A 21,555-nucleotide genomic window follows, 5' to 3' on the forward strand; every position below is an offset into this window, starting at 1 on the left:
ACCTTAACTTTTTCCATTTGTTACGTTACGGCCTTATTCTAAAATGGATTAAATTGTTTTCCTCCTCCCTCTATCTACACACACAATACCCCATAATGACAAAGCTAAAACATGTTTTTAAAAATGTTTGCAAGTTTATAAAAAACTCAAACGGAAATTTCACATTTACAGAAGTATTCAGACCCTTTACTCAATACTTTGTCGAAGCACCTTTGGCAGTGATTACAGCCTCGAGTCTTCTTGGGTATGGTGTACAAGCTTGGCAGACCTGTATTTGTGGAGTTTCTCCCATTCTTTTCTGCAGATCTCCTCAAGCTCTGCCAAGTTGGATGGAGAGCGTCGATGCACAGCTGTTTTCAGGTCTCTTCAGAGATGTTTGGTCGGGTTCAAGTCCGGGCTTTGGCAGGGCCACTCAAGGACATTAAGACTTGTCCTGAAGCCATTCCTACATTGTCTTGGCTGTGTGCTTAGGGTCGTTGTCCTGTTGGAAGGTGAACCTTCGCCCCAGTCTGAGAACCTGCTCCAGAGCGCTCAGGACTTCATCAAGGATCTCTCTATACTTTGCTCCGTTCATCTTTCCCTCGATCCTGACTAGTCTCCCAGTCCCTGCTGCTGAAAAAGATCCCCACAGCATGATGCTGCCACCACCATGCTTCACCATAGGGATGGTGCCAGGTTTGCTCCAGACGTGACGCTTGGCATTCAGGCCAGAGAGTTCAATCTTGGTTTCATCAGACCAGAGAATCTTGTTTCTCATGGTCTGAGAGTCCTCTATGTGCCTTTTGGCAAACTCCAAGTGGGATAGTCATGTGTCTTTTACTGAGGAATGACTTCTGTCTGGCCACACTACCATAAAGGCCTGATTGGTGGAGTGCTGCAGAGAAGGTTCTCCCATCTCCACAAACTAACTCTGGAGCTCTCAGAGTGACCATCGGGTTCTTGGTCACCTCCCTGATCAAGGCTCTTCTCCCCCGGATTGCTCAGTTTGGCCAGGCATCCAGTTCTAGGAAGAGTTTTGGTGGTTCCAAACTTCTTCCATTTAAGAATGCTGGATCCACTGTGTTCTTGGGGACCTTCAATGCTGTAGATATTTGTTGGTGCCCTTTTTAAGCCTTGAGACAATTGAGACATGGATTGTGTATGTGTGCCGATCAAGGGGTGAATGAGCAAGACAAAAGATTTAAGTACTTTTGAACTGGGTACGGTAGTAGGTGCCAGGTGCACCGGTTTGTGTTAAGCACTGCAACGCTGCTGTGTTTTTCACACTCAACAGTTTCCTGTGTGTATCAATAATGATCCACCACCCAAAGGACATCAGCTAAATTTACACCACTTTGGGAAGCATTGGAGTCAAACATAGGCCAGCATCCCAATGGCACGCTATCGACACCTTGTCCTGAAGAATTGAGGCAGTTCTGAGGGTAAGGGAGGTTATTATATATTATTTCAGCTCTTTGCTTCCCTCTGTTGGCCATGGTGGGACATCGTCTCTCAGTTCTCTCACTTTCAGGTTAAGGCTATGGGGACATTGTGAGTCATGCTAACTTGTTACCATGCTGTTACCAGAATTCATTGATGATCTCAGAGAGGGTTTTATTTAGTGCCTTTAGTAATGCTCACATGGGTTTGTTCTGCTTTTTCAAACACACGTAATCGCAAACGCATGATCAAAAGTCCAGTGACATGCTTTATCTAACTTAAAGGGACAAACCCAAATAACAAAACTGTTTCCTTACCTTGAAAGCATAGTCTAATATGCAAATGCAGTCCTTCTTTGAGCACAGTCTGCTTTAAAACTACAGTGACTAGTGTTAATATGATTGTCTTTTCTGTCATTTCATTTGAATATGTTGGTTAATTTACATGACCTACTGGGCCATACATCATTAGTATCCTACCAATCTCTTAATATTGCTTCAAAATATGGTTGAAACTATACTTTTTTTTACAAGCATGTTTAAGTAACCTAAAATGTATAGTTATGACGGGGTTAGTCATATGAACTAAATTCATGAGGCAGTTATAAGTGATATCCTTTTGAAACCAAGTGGCTATCATTGGGATGTTTTTCAAATTATGTAGTTGGCATTTAATTATTAACTTGACCATTTAACGGGGTATTCGATGTCTTTAACACATCATTCGGTTCCCTTCCTAAGTCATTGGAAAAGCTCCTTGGTCTTTGTGGTTGATTATGGGGGTATAAGCCTATTTAAAAACCAAACTTGACTAATGAACTAATTTAGGCGTCTGCAACAAAGGTGGTGAATATTATTCAATATATTTCTTTACCTCCCTCCCCTTTACAATTTTGTTTAAAAAAAATGTTGAGTCCCTGGGAGGGACGGAGGTAAGTCTATAGTATATAGGCTATACCTCACTCTCCTCTCACCTGTTACCATGTCTACGCACACCTTGGATAACACGTCTAGGCAATTCCAAAAATTGCTTACGGAGACTGGAGAGCGACACTATGATACGAAAATGACTAATGCATCATTGCTCATGCATAATAACCTAATTTGATAAGCCTGCTATAAGCTAATAATACATTAATGGCGTAAGTTTCATTATTTTACAACCAACACCATTTAAACAAGACGTGTGCTTAACAACTTCTTGCGATGTAAGCTAAATAGTTGTAGGCTAGATGTAGGAGTGTGTAATATCTTAATAGCCTCATTGTACAATGATTTGTTTATTGTAAAGAGACTACATCTTGGCGACCTGTCAACAAACGAATGAGGGGATTCTGCCCCGGGTGATTCGCGTTAGCGTTGATGGCATTCGTTTTGTAACCGCCTTGCCTCCCGGGTGTGAACCAGGTGTCCCGTTTTGGACTGCGAAATCGGCTCAAAACAAAAGTTCTGTAGAGTATGTGTAGGATTTTGGGTTCACATGCAAAATCGATGGCTTTGGATAACCACTTAATCTGCCTTCCCAATGAGAACTAGTTTGAAAATGCTATTATATATTATGGAAATTATATATACGTTTATGAGAAGTTGCATCATGCTGTCTTGTTGACAACATTTAACGAGTGGAGCAGATTTGCCTATACTGTTCGATTTGAGACAGGTGCTCCTCCCTCACCGCTTTTATCCGTTTATGTCACGGGCCGTAGCCCGGTGCACTTAATCATGTCCCTCAATATGTGGAGAAAAAAACCCGCTATGACTGTCCATGCGGGCGCACGCTTATTGGCTAGTCTCATTGTGCCAACAGGTGGAGTCGCTCCTTGGTGCGCAGATAACTGCCCACTATCATCGCCGAGTATAAAACTTTGACGCGATTCATTTTATTATCAGACTGCTCGACCCTGCTCTTTGCCATTTACCAAGATGATGAGCTCCAACGAATCCGCTGCGGGAATTGCGCACGTCTACAGGGGAACATTTGTGCACGCCACCTATCACACAGCCGTGGAAATTCTGGAGGATAGGCTACTGGGAGTGGACACCGAGGGGAAGGTCTGTCACAGAAGGAAACTGTATTTTAATATCTTTTACGAGCAGCATTATGTCAATTAATTTAGAAATGGGCGGGCAAAGGTATGTAGGCATGAAGAACTTGTATTTTAAACCTGATTAGCCTAATTTACATAGTACACTTAAATGTTTTTCTAGTCTTGTATCCATTATGTATTTGTTGTCCGAGTCTGTACATTTTACAAACATGCATCGGCTCCGGGAAATATTTTCTAAATACTCTGACAAGCTTTGGCAAACACAAATTCCCCCACGCCAAAATTATATTTAGCATTTTTGTGTGATTTACACAAATAACCTTGTCTTACAATTAAACTGGTTTGTCTTCTTTTATCTATTATAATTGTGCGATGTGTAACTCGAATATAACTAGGGTTATGCATGAGCGGAAGATGTATAGGCTCCAAAGGACCTGTGTGAAATGTAGTCAGACTTTGTAACTATATTTTGCTTGGTCATGGATGTGATGCAAGACACCCTACATGGGGGGGGGTGTGTATTGATGTGTAATCTAATACCCCTGATGTGTTACAATAGCTTACATAACAATCTATGGATAAATTATATTTAAAAGAATTGAACACCTTGTTGAGTCTAGCTGGCTCTGTTGCTCTAATCTGTTTGGTTCTCATGTTGACAGATTGCTTTCATTGGGAGTGGGAAGGAAGTGGACCGTCTGTCACAGAAGTGGGGTTTTGAGGCTGTTACACAGCTTGGACAGCAGTGAGTGAAGAGTCCTTCCTATGAGAGTAACACTGATTCCAAATACTTCATTACATCTGTTTGTGACAGAACACATCCTCCCAGTTATTATCCTAAAGCCCATTTTGTTGTCGTCGTTGTCTGTAGTGAGTTCTTCATGCCAGGGATGGTGGACACCCACATCCACGCATCTCAGTACAGCTATGCAGGCACAGCCCTTGACATGCCCCTGCTACAGTGGCTCAACATGTACACCTTCCCAGTGGAGGCCTGCTACAAAGACCTGGAGTTCGCCCGCAACGTCTACACCCATGTTGTGGTGAGCTGTCTGGGCCACACTAACACACCTCAGCCCATAGAAGTCATCAGTGCCCTGTTCAGTATGCACCAAATGCAAGAAAACACAGAAGGGACAACCTGAACTTGTCTAATAAGAAACTCACAATGTTTTAAAACGTATGTTGTTGCACATCCAAATGCACACGACCCACTAGTAGATTTCAGATTAGCATAGAAGATCCTAGACAATTTTTATCCCCATTTCCTATTCTAAATGTTTGTAAGACTAACTTTATCATTTTAAAGTCTTGTGTGGCAGAGGTTAATATGGCAGTGACAAAGGACATGCAGGAGCAGCAAACATTTCTCGCTTTTTGGAATTCACTGCTGCGCAGGGATGTAGTTCCCTTGCACGAGGAGAATATATGTAAACCCTCCCACTTGATGGCTAACATATTTTCTCAGCGTTTTCATTCATTCAATGGGGTTTTCAGTACATTTGGCTTAAACCATTCCTTTTAAATACCTTTTAGTTTGAAGTTTGTCGACAGACTCACTAGAATATATGGAGAGAAGGGGTTCAGAATATCAGGAATCAATGAAAGAAATCCATCTAAATGTATGCATATTCATCTGTTTCACCACCAATTGGTAGATTTAAAAAGGCTTTGATTTTGTAGATTATTTAGGGTTAGGAAAGTATTTTTAAGAATCATAAACTGGTTTAGAGAGCCTTTATGTACTAAGTGGTTTGATTCATTCTGGAAATTGCCACATTTTTTAAACCCATGGTAATGTTGGAAGATTAGTGTACATGGAATTAAAATAAGGAGAATAGTGTACTATAGTAGGCTATACCCACTTATATTGCCTGCACTAACCATTGAACTGTATAATGACAAGTACTGCGCCATCCGTCGGGTTCAAACTGTTAGTCTGCCCTCTGCTCCATAACGACTATACTATCCTACCTGTCATTTAGTTTTCTTTATTTATATTATCAACCTTTACTAATGATCCTCAGCAGAAAACACATGGCTGTAATGGCGTTTAGAGGATGCAAATGAAGGTAATTGAAGAAATGTAATTAAATGGAATGAAAATGTAGGCTATACCAACTGAAGGGGACTAACAGTAAATTCACAGTTGAATATGTGTGGTTATTAGGCCTACTGACGGTCGATACTGATAGTGGCTAATATTTAACATGATAGAAGTAGGAAACAGAAAGTCGGGGTAGCCTATAATTAAGACATTCTAGAGTTTCCATCCCTGCAAGTTAAAAGGCTGTAAAATGTTTATTCTGCATAATAGCACGGGATATAAAATGTAATGTGGGAAAGTTTGCTTCAGTTTGTTACTATATGACTGGTTTCACATTTTCTCCAGCGCATTTTAAAATAAAAATGTGTAAAAAAAAAGTCATTTATATTTACAATTATCCAAATGGATTACTAATTTAACTAGCTGTTATCAAGTTGTAAATTACAATGCATGGAGAATGGTATTATTTCTATCTGAAAAAATAAAGTTGATGCTTTTTACACTTGGAACCAACCGGTAGGTTCGCTATACCTTTTTCATGGTTTCCTCACGTGTAAAGTGGTGGAATTATGTCAGAATGAAGCGTATCTGTAGACACACCTCCGCTACAACTTAATTTATGCGATCGCCACCCAAAACGAATAGCAGGTGAATAGCATGATATTCTCATGCTTAAGTTTAGGGTCAGAAAGCGCATAGAGAAGTGCATAAAAGGGAATTACGTTCCATTTCCTCGTGCTTAACTTGGGTCGGAATTGGCCCTATGCCTTTAAGGTTGCTTCCTTGGCTACCAAAAGGAAAGCTCACAGTGGGACAGTGGCATAGAAAATCTGAAATCTAGATACATTGTTACACACAGTAGGCTTGGGCAGGTGACATTGCAGTGAGAGAGGGGTGTGAATACGGTCTGAATACGAATGCTATACCTGTCTATTTCAGAAAAGAACCCTGAGAAATGGAACGACTACGGCCTGCTACTTTGCCACCATACACACCGACGCTTCTCTCCTGTTGGGCCAAATCGCAAGTGAGAACACATAAACACTCAAGTGCACACACACACTCTACTGCTCAATTGCACATTTGCTGAGGTTGAATTTTGCCCAGACATTTGTGTGATTTTAATCAGTGTGGTTGTATATTGAACTTTGACCTGTTACCAGTCGTCTCCTCTCCTTTGGATAACTATTGTGTTTATTACGTAAGTAAAAATTGATGAGGAAGGAAAGGACCCAGGCATGTTATATAGTTAGAGTATAGGAGGTTATTGAACTGGACCTAAACATTAACCTTAGTCACAAAGTGTACAACTGTACCTGGAATACACACATGCTTCCATGAGCAAGTTATGTAAAATAGTATCAATCCCAGTCTCTTGTTTAAAATGGGAATTGAACTCCACTGCTCTTTCGTATGTTTTCTTTAGACAGAAAAGTAGGTAGACCGATAGCAGGGGATAGACAAAATCAAAGATGGCTGTGTGGGGTTTCTAACACTCGCCGCAGGAGGATCCCAGTTATCTGGAGGAGGCTGTCTTGACCGCTAGGCCAGCCTCTGGCGCACATGCTTTATGTTTTGTAGTTAAGCAATTGGCAATGTTTCATTTCTTATGTCAGTTTGAGCTTTCAGTTAGGGGAATCTAGTGTGACCGTTTTGTTAATTTGCTCCATGCCGTCATTATGGTTACCTGCTGTAATGAAAAGTATTTTTACAAACACCAGCGCAGAACAATAAATTAACATAAGGTTTTGTATGTGGAGGAGTGAGTAGAATTTGTCACTTTCTCATCCACTAACTGTATGCCTGGAATGTTTATCCTTTGGTGGTTGCATCACTCATCCTAAAAATCCTCCAAAGATTACCCTTCTATCTGTGGATTAATTGTCAGGGGTAGAGGACCTTGTGCATTTCAGCAACCCAATGTTTATCTCAGGACAAATTAGCTAGCAACAGCAAGCTAGCTAGCTAAATTGCTATAAATGTTTAATGCTTTTCGACCTGCCCCCAAATTAAATATAGTTGGTTCACAGGCTTGGAGTAACTAACTGTAATCCATTACGTTACCAGCAAACAATATTGTAATCAGATTAAAGATACTTAAAACATTTTTTTGATTACTTCTAGGATTACTTTTAAAATAAAGGATGTTTGCCAACAAATCCTTGGACCCCTTTTTTTTTTCTTCAATAAAATCCAAATCAGCATTGAACAAAGTTGAAGTTTGTTCAGCCTGAGCAAGTCTGACCACAAGTCAGAGACCACTATGATGACACACCAAAGGAGTTTCAATGGTGTGACTGCTGTCGGTATCTAAAGATTATCCAACTTGAATAAACACTTGGACGACAGCAGTGGTGTAGCCTATGGGTGATACAGGTATCACTTATTGATATCTACATAGCGCATTGATGTGAATCAGACTGCCTACCAAGCATTGTTTTTGCGACCAGTGGACAGCCAGTAAAAAATGTGCTCTTGCAACAGCTGCATAGTGCAGATCCCATCCTTTGGAATAAAAGTTTGCTGGAGGTTCTCCCAACTCCTCTGTGCTATTGTGCTCCATACTGTGGGGCTTTTATTGCTATATCTAATTCATGCTGATTCAAAAACCTATGTCCATAGGTCTAACGGACACATCCTCAAACTCGCGCCCTTTTGATAGACTTAAACTGCAAATTATCGAGTATTCAAAGTGTCACCAACAATTTAAACAATAGGCTTATAGCAAATGCAGCCTATGGCATACATTTTTCACATGCAAATAGCACTTTTCAGTAGTGCTCAAAGCATGTCATTCTATGAGCAATATTTCTCGACACAATCAAACCTCCATGAAAACAAAATCATATCATAAACAATAGGGTAGGCTAATAACAATTTGGCTAATCTATATTTCCAAGTCCTATTCTTGAAGATCAAGGGGTAATAAATTAATTGTTATTACTGGAAATCTGATCGACTTTGGTTTTTAATGTAAAGATATAGCCTAATCTTATTCTTTTCTGGAGTAAAAAAAAAAAATGGGTTAGAAGAAGCCTATGGCCAGCTATGTAAACTCTAACATTGATTTATCCTGCAATAGATGTCATTCAATTGGTAATATTCATTTTTGTTGTCTTCTAATGCCTCTTAAGGGGAAAGTAACAAAGTAATCAGATTACATTACTGAGTTTGGATAATCCCAAAGTTACTTTACGGATTTCAATGTTGGTCAGGTAACTAGTAATTGTAACGGATTACATTTAGAAAGTAACCTACCCAACCCTGTTGTTTCAGAGTTCGTTTTGATATTTCAACCTACGTGTCCTGATAGCATAAGGTGTGGGGTGGACAAAATCAACATGCGCACGTGTGGTCTGGTCAGCATGTTAGCTTTTGTTTATTATTTAAGTTATTCCGCAATGCCTAATGAACAACATCACAAAGGTCACTTCTGAGTCCAGTCTGATAGTCATGACAAGTGCTACTCATAACGATTTTGGTTACCTTTGCCAATGTTTCTTGTCATTGCAGACGATTTTGGACAGCGTGCCCTTGTGGGCAAGGTGTGTATGGACACAAACAACTTTATCCCACATTACAAAGAGACGCCAGAAGAGTCCGAAGGGGAAACTAACAGGTGGGTAATAAACTCAGCAAAAAAAGAAACGTCCCTTTTTCAGGACCCTGTCTTTCAAAGATAATTCGTAAAAATCCAAATAACTTCACAGATCTTTATTGTATAGGGTTTAAACACTGTTTCCAATGCTTGTTCAATGAACCATAAACAATTAATGAACATGCACCTGTGGAACGGTCGTTAGTGTCTTAACAGCTTACAGACGGTAGGCAATTAAGGTCACAGTTATGAAAAGTTAGAACACTAAAGAGGCCTTTCTACTGCCTCTGAAAAACACCAAAAAAAAGATGCCCAGGGTCCCTGCTCATCTGCATGAACGTGCCTTAGGCATGCTGCAAGGAGGCATGAGGACTGCAGATGTTGCCAGGGCAATAAATTGCAATGTCCGTACTGTGAGACGCCGAAGACCGCGCTTCAGGGAGACAGGACGGACAGCTGATCGTCCTCACGGTGGCAGACCACTTGTAACAAAACCTCCACAGGATCGGTACATCCGAACATCACACCTGCGGGACAGGTACAGGATGGCAACAACTGCCCGAGTTACACCAGGAACGAACAATCCCTCCATCAGTGCTCAGACTGTCCGCAATGGGCTGAGAGAGGCTGGACAGGGCTTGTAGGCCTGTTGTAAGGCAGGTCCTCACCAGACATCACCGGCAAAAACATTGCCTATGGGCACAAACCCACCGTTGCTGGACCAGACAGGACTGGCAAAAAGTGCTCTTCAATGACGAGTCATGGTTTTGTCTCACCAGGGGTGATGGTCGGATTTGCGTTTATCGTCGAAGGAATGAGCGTTACAAGGAGGTCTGTACTCTGGAGCGGGATTGATTTGGAGGTGGAGGGTTTGTCATGGTCTGGGGCGGTGTGTCACAGCTTCATCGGACTGAACTTGTTGTCATTGCAGGCAATCTCAACGCTGTGCGTTACAGGAAAGACATCCTCCTCCCTCATGTGGTACCCTTCCTGCAGGCTCATCCTGACATGACCCTCCAGCATGACAATGCCACCAGCCATACTGCTCGTTCTGTGAGTGATTTCCTGCAAGACAGGAATGTCAGTGTTCTACCATGTCCAGCGACGAGCCCGGATCTCAATCCCATTGAGCACGTCTGGGACCTGTTGGTCTGGAGGGTGAGGGCTAGGGCCATTTCCCCCCCCAGAAATGTCAGGGAACTTGCAGGTACCTTGGTGGAAGAGTAGGGTAACATCTCACAACAAGGACTGACAAATCTGGTGCTGTCTATGAGGAGGAGATGCACAGCAGTACTTAATGCAGCTGGTGGCCACACCAGATACGGACTGTTACTTTTGATTTTGACCCACCCTTTGTTCAGGGACACATCATTCCATTTCTGTGGAACTTGTTCAGTTTGTCTGTTGAATCTTATGTTCATACTAATATTTACACATGTTAAGTTTGCTGAAAGTAAATGCAGTTGACAGTGAGAGGACATTTATTTTTTTGCTGAGTTTACATATGGGGGGCAAGCTGTATACATAAATAGCTAACAAGTAGAACAGGAAGAGTTTACAGACTCACTGCATCTGTATTAGAGGCGTCACTACAGACCATGGTTCGACTCCAGGCTGTATCGCAACCTGCCGTGATTGGGAGTCCCATCGGGCCCAGCGTCTTCCGGGTTAGGGTGTGGCCGGGGTAGGACGTGACTATAACAATTTGTTCTTAACTGACTCACAATGGCCTTTTGACTCTCTCATGACTCAAGACCGTAACTGTAAGGTGTCACGGAAAATAATTTCCTTGGAGGAAGAGGGCGATAAACTTTTCTTTACTATTTAATAATATTGTATTCTATGTATAAGCAGGTGATGGAAGCCTACATTGGGTGCACTTCACTTGAATGCTCCAAGCCTTTTTTGCATGAAAATTGAATCAATGAAGAAAAATAACATCATTGCGTCAATGGCTGGCTCGTTCTAGACTTCACAAGTCTGCATTGCATAATGATTCAAATAGGCTACATGTCCCAAATGAATGCGCAACTAATATGATCAACTATTGCTAGCGATCCTCAAGAACAACCACACGAACGTGACAGAGGAAAGAAAGGTAAACGAACGCTGTAATAGAATGATGCAAAATGTAAGGAAACTAACACTAAAGCCACAACGGATATAAATGCATGTGGGTATAACTGACGGTGGCTACCAATAGTGGCTAATATTAAACACGATATAATCAGAAATTAGGTTTGGCGCTATATGTTATTTGCGTATGGCTACAGAAGCCTATAGCTTGGGTGTCCCAAATTTCTTCCCTAGTTATTAGTCCAGCATTTCATAGACTTTATTGTAGAAAAGGTGGTATGTTGATATGCTTCAGTTTGCTGCCATATGACTGGTTTCACATTAGTCTCCAGCGATCATATGGTCAAATGGATCCAAAACAATTCATCTATTTTCCATCCCCTTATCCAAACAGTTTACTCATTTACTTATATTGATGAGAGCTATCTTATCAATTTAGAAATAACACCACTGCAATTTATATCCGAAAAAAATTAAGTAGATGTTCCGCTTGTAACCGACAGTTTGCTAGACCTTATTAATTGTTTCATTGTGTGTAAAGGTGGGGTATTTGAGGGAATTAAGTTACGGTCAGAATACGGTGTATCTGTAGACACACCTCCGCTACACCTTCATTTATTTGATGTCCACCCCAAACAAATAGATGGTTAATATTCTCATGCTTAAATTCATAAAAACGGAATTAGGTTACATTTACGCATGCTTAACTTGGGTCGGAATTCCCCCTAGGAACCAAACGGGGAGGGACCTACCATTAATTTGTACAATAGAAACATGTTTTTGTAGTAAAAACAACCGTTTAGAGTAATTGGTTTCTGTTACACCATTTTTTGCCATGGTCGAAGATTTTTCTATTTTGCAACGGTGCAACATTTGCGCGATTAATAACTACACCTCAGCAGTCTTAACTCCTGTCAAGTGTTTACTTGGTTGTGTCTGGTAATACAGCATTCTTTTGAAGAAGGAAAAACACGTTGAAATATTGTTTTGTTGCTCTAGGTTCATTGGTGAGCTCTTGAAGAAGAAGGTAAGACTCCTTTGCCTCGCTAGAACATAATCTAAGGGAACATGTACAAGTCAGTGACAAACCCATGTAGGCATTGTATCCCATTCCCTCAATACAAACCAAAATGGCACAAGCACATTTGTGATCAGAATCTGTGAAAGGAGCTTTTTACGGTGTTTCTCACTGGGTGTATTTCTGTTTTGTTTGGGGCAGTACCCCCTTGTGAGGCCAGTGGTGACCCCGCGCTTCGCCCCATCCTGCTCCGCCGCTTTGCTGGGCCACCTGGGAGAGATCGCCCAGAACAACGACCTGCACATCCAGGTGAGCCTTGCTCGCCTGTTGTCACGGCAACCAAGTCAAGAGGTTCCAATGGAGTGTTGCTTTGATGATACCTTATTTGTCTCTACCCTTCTCTCTCTTGCTTTCATACACATTGATAATCACCTGAACATTCAAACAATTAATTGATCTTCTGTGATCCCCAGAGTCACATCAGTGAGACAAAGGAGGAGGTGAATCTGGTGAAGGAGCTGTTCCCAGACTACGACTCCTACACAGATGTCTACCACAGACACAACCTTCTCACAGACAAGGTTAGCCTATCGCGCGCGCACACACACACCACCTCACCACAAGGACGTTCTATTGATAATGAAATCATAATATTGCTAATGATGATAATGGTGGTGGCGATAGCTCTAAGGATCATGATGATATTGGCGATGGTGAAAATGATGACAATGATGAATAGTGCATTCAGAAAGTATTCAGACCCCTTCACTTTTTCCACATTACAGCCTTTAAAAAAAAAAAAAGTGTAAATCTCCTCAATCTCCACACAATACCTCATAATGACAAAGCACAAACTGGTTTTTAGAAGTTATTGCAAATGTATTAAAAATAAAAAACTGATCAAATGTACATAAGTTTTCAGACCCTTTACTCAGTACTTTGTTGAATCACCTTTGGCAGCAATTACAGCCTCGTCTCTTCTTGGGTATGACGCTACAAGTTTGGCACACCTGTCTTTGGGGAGTTTCTCCCATTCTTCTCTGCAGAGCCTCTCAAGCTCTGCCAGGTTGGATGGGGAGCGTTGCTGCACAGCTATTTTCAGGTCTCTCCAGAGATGTTAAAGTCCGGGCTCTGGCTGGGCCACTCAAGGACATTCAGAGACTTGTCCCAAAGCCACTCCTGCATTGTCTTGGCTGTGTGCTTAGGGTTGAGGTCCTGTTAGAAGGTGCACCTTTGCCCCAGTCTGATAACCTACTCCAGAGCGGGCAGGACATCATCAAGGATTTCTCTGTACTTTGCTCTGTTCATCTTTCCCTCAATCCTGACTAGTATCCCAGTCCCTGCCGCAGAGGGCACGACAAAACCTATTCCCCCTCAGGAGACTGAAAATATTTGGCATGGGTCCTCAATCCTCAAAAGGTTTTATAGCTGCACCATCGAGAGCATCCTTACAGGTTGCATCACTGCCTGGTATGGCAACTGCTTGGGCCTCTGACCGCAAGGCACTACAGAGGGTAGTGCGTACGGCCCAGTACATCACCGGGGCCAAGCTTCCTTCCATCCAGGACCTCTACACCAGGCAGTGTCAGAGGAAGGCCCTGAAAATTGTCAGACTCTAGACACCCTAGCCATAAACTGATCTGTCTGCTACCGCATGGCAAGCGGTACCGGAGCACCAAGTCTTGGTCCAAGAGGCTTCTAAACAGCTTCTACCCCCACGCCTTAAGATTCCTGAACAGCTAATCAAATGGCTACCCAGACTATTTGCATTGCCCCCCCCCCCTCTTTTACACTGCTGCTACTCAGTAATTATGTATGCATTGTCACTTTAACTCTACCTACATGTACATATTACCTCGACACCGGTGAACCCGCACGTTGACTCTGTACCAGTACCCCTTGTATATAGTCACGCTATTGTTATTTACTGCTGCTCTTTTAATTATTTGTTATTCTTACTTTTTTGTGGTATTTTCTTAACTGCATTGTTGGTTAAGGGCTTGTAAGTAAGCATTTCACTGTAAGGTCTACATCTGTATTTGGCGCATGTGACAAAAACTTATTTGAAAAACATCTCAACAGCATGATGCTGCCACCCATGCTTCACCGTAGGAATGGTATTGGCCAGGTGATGAGGGTTGCCTGGTTTCTTCCAGACGTTGCCCTTGGCATTCAGGCGAAAGAGTTCAATCTTGGTTTCGTCCGACCAAAGAATCCTCATGGTCTAAGAGCCCTTTAGGTGCCTTTTACTGAAGAGTGGCTTCCGTCTGGCCACTCTACCATAAAGGCCCGATTGTTGGAGTGCTGCAGAGATGGTTGTCCTTCTGGAAGGTTCTCCCATCGCCACAAAGGAACTCTGGAGCTCTGTCAGAGTGACCATCGGGTTCTTGGTCACCTCCCTGACCAAGGCCCTTCTCCCCCGATTGCTCAGTTTGGCAAGACAGCCAGCTCTAGGAAGAGTTTTGGTGGTTCCAAACTTCTTCCAATTAAGAATGATGGAGGCCACTGTGTTCGTGGGGACCTTAAATGCTGCAGAAATGTTTTGGTACCCTTACCCAGATCTGTGCCTTGACACAATCCTGTTTCGGAGCTCTACGGCGTGTTTTTTTGTTCTCTGACATGCACTGTCAACTGTGGGACCTTATGTAGACAGGTGTGTGTCTTTCCAAATCATGTGTGCCATTCAATTGAATTTACCGCAGGTGGACTTCAAAAGTTGTAGAAACATCTCAAGGATGATCAATGGAAATAGGATGCACCTGAGCTAAATTTTGAGTCTCATAGCAAAGGGTCTGAATGCTTATGTAAATAAGGTATTTCTGTTAAAAAAAAGAATAAAATAACACTTTTTCGCTTTGTCATTATGGGGTATTGTGTGTAGATTGATGTGGGAAAAAAATGTATCCATTTTAGAATAAGGCTATAACGGAACAACATTTTGAAGTGAATGGGTCTGAATACTTTCCAATGCACTGTAATGTGGTAATGGTAGTAAGGATGATGATGATGATGATGATGATGGTTCCCAGACGGTGTTGGCTCATGGTTGTCACCTGACCGATGGAGAGCTGAAGCTGTTCAGGGAGACAGGGGCGTCCATCGCTCACTGTCCCAATTCCAACATCTCGTAAGTGTTTCTCCTTCCACACCTAAAGTCTAGGCTCGGCCTTAATTTAGGTGCTCTCTGACACATGGAGTTGCATGGGAAATTGTCCAGGAGTACAAGGAAGATCAAGGACAATGCCAAAGGATTAGTCAGCCTTTCGCCCCGAGGGACCAAAATGTATCTCAGTTACAATATCCGGAGGACTGACTATTGAATAATCCTATATTATCCATGTTTGGTATCTATCTGAAACTTATTCACTGAGGATAACTCTGATGCTATCTTTTTCTTGTTCTCTCGCTCTCTGTGCTATCTTGAGTGCTGATAGGATATTGAGTATCACTGCTGAGTTCTTAACTGGATAGGGTAAAATTATATAAAATAAGAATCTTATTTATAAATCCTCAACCATTGTCTTTCACCTGTCCATATTCTCGGTTTCTTTATTTCTTTCTCTCATTTCCCTATATTTTCCTCTCCAGGTTGTGCAGTGGTATGCTAGATGTCCGCAGGGTTTTGAACCACAAAGTAAAGCTAGGGCTTGGCACAGGTGAGTCCATGACAACACACTACAAAACAGATAATGTTCCTTTTACCTGAGAGCACAGGGTTCTGTATAGTTTTTTTTTTTTTTTTTAATCTATGTGTATTGTATCCAAAAAATGATTACAATGTTGAAATATACAGTTGAAGTCGGAAGTTTACATACACTTAGGTTGGAGTCATTAAAACTAGTTTTTTTCAACCACTCCACATTTCTTGTTAACTAACTATGGTTTTGACAAGTCAGTTAGGACATCTACTTTGAGCATGACAGAAGTAATTTTTTCAACAATTGTTTACAGACAGATTCATTTCACTTATAATTCACTGTCATAATTCCAGTGGGTCAGAAGTTTACATACACTAAGTTGACTGTGCCTTTAAACAGCTTGGAAAATTCCAGAAAATGTCATGGCTATAGAAGCTTCTGATTAGGCTAATTGACATCATTTGAGTCAATTGGAGGTGTACCTGTGGATGTATTTCAAGGCCTACCTTCAAACTCAGTGCCTCTTTGCTTGACATCATGGGAAAATCAAAAGAAATCAGCCAAGACCTCCACAAAAAAATTGTAGACCTCCACAAGTCTGGTTCATCCTTGGGAGCAATTTCCAAACACCTGAAGGTACCACGTTCATCTGTACAAATAATAGTACGCAAGTATAAACACCATGGGACCACGCAGCTGTCAAACCGCTCAGGAAGGAGACGCGTTCTGTCTCCTAGAGATGAACGTACTTTGGTGCGAAAAGTGGAAATCAATCCCAGAACAACAGCAAAGGACCTTATGAAGATGCTGGAGGAAACGGGTACAAAAGTATCTATATCCACAGTAAAACAAGTCCTATATCAACAACCTGAAAGGCCCCTCAGCAAGGAAGAAGCCACTGCTCCAAAACCGCCACAAAAAAGCCAGACTACAGTTTGCAACTGCACATGGGGACAAAGATTGTACTTTTTGGAGAAATGTCCTCTGGTCTGATGAAACAAAAATACAACTGTGTGGCCATAATGACCATGGTTATGTTTGGAGGAAAAAGGGGGAGGCTTGCAAGCCGAAGAACACCATCCCAACTGTGAAGCACGGGGGTAGCAGCATCATGTTGTGGGGGTGCTGTGCTGCAGGAGGGACTGATGCACTTCGCAAAATAGATGGTGAAAGATTAGTGGAATCTGTGTGGGTAGCTGGACAGGTAGGCTGACTGACAGTGAGGGTGAACAGGTGGTCACGGGTCAGGTGACAGAGGAATGGATGAGACTGAGGCAGGAATTCCTTTAACCATAAAGTGGTATATTTACTGAGTAGTCTGTGCTGCATAACAAAGGAAACAGAATAACGTGTATCCAATCAAATCCATCATCACAAAGATCTAATCATAACAATCATTCATTGTTAACATCATTTAGGGAATTCAACAATCCAGTTAATTAATAAGTCAATAGGAATCGTCGGTGAGTAATTTAAGCTCGTAACTATTTATCATGAAAGAATAATACAAACAGTGATCGGTTATTCAATCTATAAATCGCCATTAGTTGGATATCAGAGCCGATCAGTTCAACAAACAATTACTTTCTTATTTCACCCTTTCAAGTGTCTTCATGTATACACGGAATTTCATTACATATTAACCATACCAATTGCATAATTGTCCTATTATGATCCGTAGGGCCGGAATCATTGACCATTCACATTAGACAAAATGTTTGAAGCGTGCGCTCCAAGCCACGCGATAATAACTTCAAACAACAACTGATGGCCCACTCTCCCGATCGCAACAGATAGTTCAGATGAAAGGTAACAGAGTCGGTGGACTTACGTGGATTCATGGACGCACAGAACTTCTGGATTTGACAGAGTGAAGGAAGAGAAAGCAGCGCGATCAGGCGATGGTGATTTCCTCATTTTATGGAGTGGAGATCTGTCGGACATTTCCACCTGACCTAATTAAAGCGCCCCTGGCCCAGCTGAGTAAGTGGCAATGAATTAAAGGATTATTCCACCAACTCCATGGGCTTTTTCTACAGATGGCATCATGAGGGACGAAAATGATGTGGATATATTGAAGCAACATCTCAAGACATCAGTTAGGAAGTTAAAGCTTGGTTGCAAATGGGTCTTCCAAAGTGACATTGACCCCAAGCATACTTCTAAAGTTGTAGCAAAATGGCTTAAGGACAACAAAGTCAAGGTATTGGAGTGGCCATCACAAAGCCCTGACCTCAATCCTATAGAAGATTTGTGGGCAGAACTGAAAAAGTGTGTGCGAGCAGGGAGGCCTACAAACCTGACTCAGTTACACCAGCTCTGTCAGGAGGAATGGGCCAAAATTCACCCAACTTACGGTGGGAAGCTTGTGGAAGGCTACCTGATACGTTTGACCCAAGTTAAACGATTTAAAGGCTATGCTACCAAATACTAATTGAGTGTATGTAAACTTTGACCCACTGGGAATGTGATGAAATAAATAAAAGCTGAAAAAAAAATCATTCTCTCTACTATTATTCTGGCATTTCACATTCTTAAAATAAAGCGGTGATCCTAACTGACCTAAGATGGAATTTTTACTCTGATTTATATGTCTCAGGAATTGTGAAACTGAGTATAAATGTATTTGGCTAAGGTGTATGTAAACTTCAGACTTCAACTGTACCTGAACTTTCCATGTTAGAAATTTGCAACTAAATCAAGGCAATCGTGATTGCTTTATATGATCTGATGTGTCCAAGTGCTTCTCAAGATGTATTTTTCAAGTGACACAGATTATATTATTTTGATTAAATGTTTTATGAAATATAGGCTTACGCTCATATTCTTACAATGAGTATTTTACATTCATTACGGGTTTGAATGATCCCAATAGGTTGTTTTTTTCATTGGGGGCGGCATTAGAGAACCTAGACGAAAGTTGCCGATTTCTGGTATCAAACTGGCATGACACTGTAACGTTAAACTAATCTGAGTTTATTTTAGCACACAGGTACATGTAATCTCCCGTTAGTATAGTTTTAAGAAAAACATGGTTTTATCTGTGTATGCACCTGTGCGTGTGTCTATGTCCGACCTTGTAGATGTGGCAGGAGGATACTCTCCTTCTATGTTGGATGCTGTGCGGAGAACACTGGACACCTCTAAAGCCTTGACCATCCAGGACACCCAGTACCACACGCTCACATTCGAGGAGGTCTTCAGACTGGCCACACTGGGAGGCAGCCAAGGTGGGAGACTTGTCTGGAGGGGGATGAGGTGGATGGGCTGTTATCACTGTCATTAAATCAATACATGAATGATCGGATACATGAGGATTTATGAATTGATACAGATGCATGCGCTCAAAAGTTACTTTTTCAAAACGCCTGTGCTGGAGCATCGCTACATCGACAAACTCTTGCAGGGGGACGTCAAGCAAACAAAATTGTTTGCAATCATCTAAATTGCAATGAAATACATAGACATTTCTGAAATATGACGCTACAGGTATATCCACTTTGCGCTACAGTCAAACATTTGAATGCACCCAATGGTTTATTTGTTTCATTATTGATGAATTTTTAATAATTGATTAATATTCTGAGCTCTGGCTTGATTGTTTGGTTTGTAGCCCTGTCCCTGGATGAGAATACAGGAAACTTTGAGGTGGGGAAAGACTTTGACGCTCTGCGGGTGAACACAGATGCAGCAGGAGGACCCATTGACCTCATCAATCACGAGGAGGGGCCTAAGGTAGAAACCAATACATAGAGCAATCTTTTGGCCTCCAGTGGTGTGGACATATTGAGTCATTGTATCTTAACCAAGTCAAACCAGGTCTTATTAAATGTGTGACTTGTATCAGACTTAAATCCAAATGACAGGATTCTAATCCACAACTCAGAAAGTGACTGATTCACTCACCGGACATGACATTCATCTTGGCTCCATGTGATTTCAGGTGCTCCTGGAGAAGTTCTTGAATTTGGGTAAGTGTTTCATCTCTGTTACTGTGTCTCTCACACAATAGGTTGCATGTATTCAGAGTTTGGTAGTTGGGGCTATGACGTGCCATGAAAGTATTTTTGGCAAATTTGGGGATAGCCCCATCCGGGACTAAAAACTGGGTCCTTGATTTCTAAAACTCTTGATGAGGTTGCTAAGTGTTGTAAGTTCTTTTTTATTTCTTTGTTCCCCCTTTCTATTCCTCCTTCAGGAGATGATCGTAATATTGTGGAGGTGTACGTGGCAGGGAAGCGAGTGGTCCCATTCGTAGAGGGCCCATAGATCTGGGATTTGTTGTTGGCTTGTCATCTGTCCATTTTCCAATCCTCTACCAGTCTACCTGACTGCTTTTGTAACAGGATAGGTGATTGGAAAATGTGTTCAACTGGAGGGATTATTACGATGTGTGTTCAATCATCTAATGTACTTACATACAGTACAATCCAATATTGCTGTTAAGTGATACTTGCGAGAGCAGTGTGCAGGTTACGGTTTTCTTTGAAGTTGTCACATTGTTTCTCATGCACCTGCGTCTTTTTTTAAATTTCTAAGTCAAGTAAAATATGTGTGTGTTTTTGAATGCATGTGTAGCTTTGTATGTGTCCAGCTTAAATTCTTCTTAAATGTAAAACCCACGCAATTTAGCTTTAGGAGACATTCTAATATATTGAGTCTAATACATGTATAATGTATCCTTGTTGATTATGATCATTGACTGTATTTAAATCTTTATGTACTTGGTTTTATCCAATGTTATTGTGTCACTGCTGTTCTGTGCTACAGTGCTGAGTTTTGTAGCAAAAGCTACAAAGTAAAAAGGGAAAAGATTTTAGAAATATTTTATTAAAGAGTATTTGCAAGATTTTAAGTCTAAATGTGTCTTTTGTTTCTTTACATTTAACACATTATCAATAAGTCCCCACGATAAAACAATCGATTCTATTAAAATATTCAATGCCCCCAGACCCACCTGCAGAGGCTGGTCCCCTGTAGCTCAGTTGTAACTCAGTTGGTAGAGCATGGCACTTGCAAGGATAGTGGGTTTGAATTTCGCACCCACAAATAAAGTTTATTGCCTACAACGGGTCTAATCCTGAATGGTTAAAACCGCATTCCAGCTGGTGTCTATTCCACAAGTTACCACCAGTTAAATCTGACGTTAAAATGCCTATTTACTCTAGTGGATTGCGCAGTCGGATAGAACAATCTCCACATTTTTTAGACTAACATTTCGTTTTCAACAGCAGATATATATGAATATTGCAGTCTGTCTCTGACATGTGCAACATTGTTTCAATATTAAAATTCGAGCTCCAGCTGTCCCATAGTAATGAACGGAGTCAGGATGAGTCAGCGTTTCTCAGCCAGGCGAAATCATGAATCAGCTGGCACTTTTAATGGATATATACAGTACAAAGACATGTCAATTGAAAAAAAGTCAAACGACACTAAGTGCAGCTAGTTTTAAGTCTTTCCGGGTCCAGTTTGAAGTATGTTAGCTGTGTTATTGTCTAGCTCCTCCAAACACCGGCTTCTTGTACATTATCACTTAATTGTAGGTTTGGTCTATGAATGTGCTGTTTGTTGACAACGGTAGCCCTAAAGTCAAATGTTTATTCAATGTAGCCTACATTTGATACGTGTTTTATTATGGACTTGTCTGTGTGAGGTAATGTGTAAGGCTATTGAAAGGTGTTTGTGTAAACTGTAGATTTATTGGAACGT

At 41.4% G+C, this 21,555-nt stretch overlaps 1 protein-coding gene across 2 annotated transcripts; it reads left to right on the plus strand.

Moving 5' to 3' along the window:
* Nucleotides 1-1,277: 1,277 nt before the first annotated feature.
* On the plus strand, nt 1,278-20,693 carry LOC106585711 (guanine deaminase). Of its 2 annotated transcripts, none has more exons than XM_045707208.1 (14): nt 1,278-3,470; nt 4,129-4,211; nt 4,338-4,509; nt 6,453-6,540; nt 9,027-9,132; nt 12,187-12,209; nt 12,405-12,514; nt 12,679-12,786; nt 15,235-15,332; nt 15,794-15,861; nt 18,927-19,073; nt 19,457-19,578; nt 19,787-19,814; nt 20,042-20,693. In XM_045707208.1, the coding sequence occupies exons 1-14, from the start codon at nt 3,342-3,344 to the stop codon at nt 20,110-20,112; spliced, it is 1,353 nt and encodes a 450-aa protein (XP_045563164.1). In that variant the 5' UTR covers nt 1,278-3,341; the 3' UTR covers nt 20,113-20,693. The 2 variants fall into 2 exon arrangements, with proteins under 2 accessions (XP_045563164.1, XP_014027707.2); XM_014172232.2 differs by having other exon boundaries at nt 1,280-3,470; nt 12,187-12,214; nt 12,407-12,514.
* Nucleotides 20,694-21,555: the final 862 nt, after the last annotated feature.

The sequence above is a fragment of the Salmo salar genome, chromosome ssa24 (assembly GCF_905237065.1).
Source record: "Salmo salar chromosome ssa24, Ssal_v3.1, whole genome shotgun sequence".
Classification (NCBI taxonomy): Eukaryota; Metazoa; Chordata; class Actinopteri; order Salmoniformes; family Salmonidae; genus Salmo; species Salmo salar.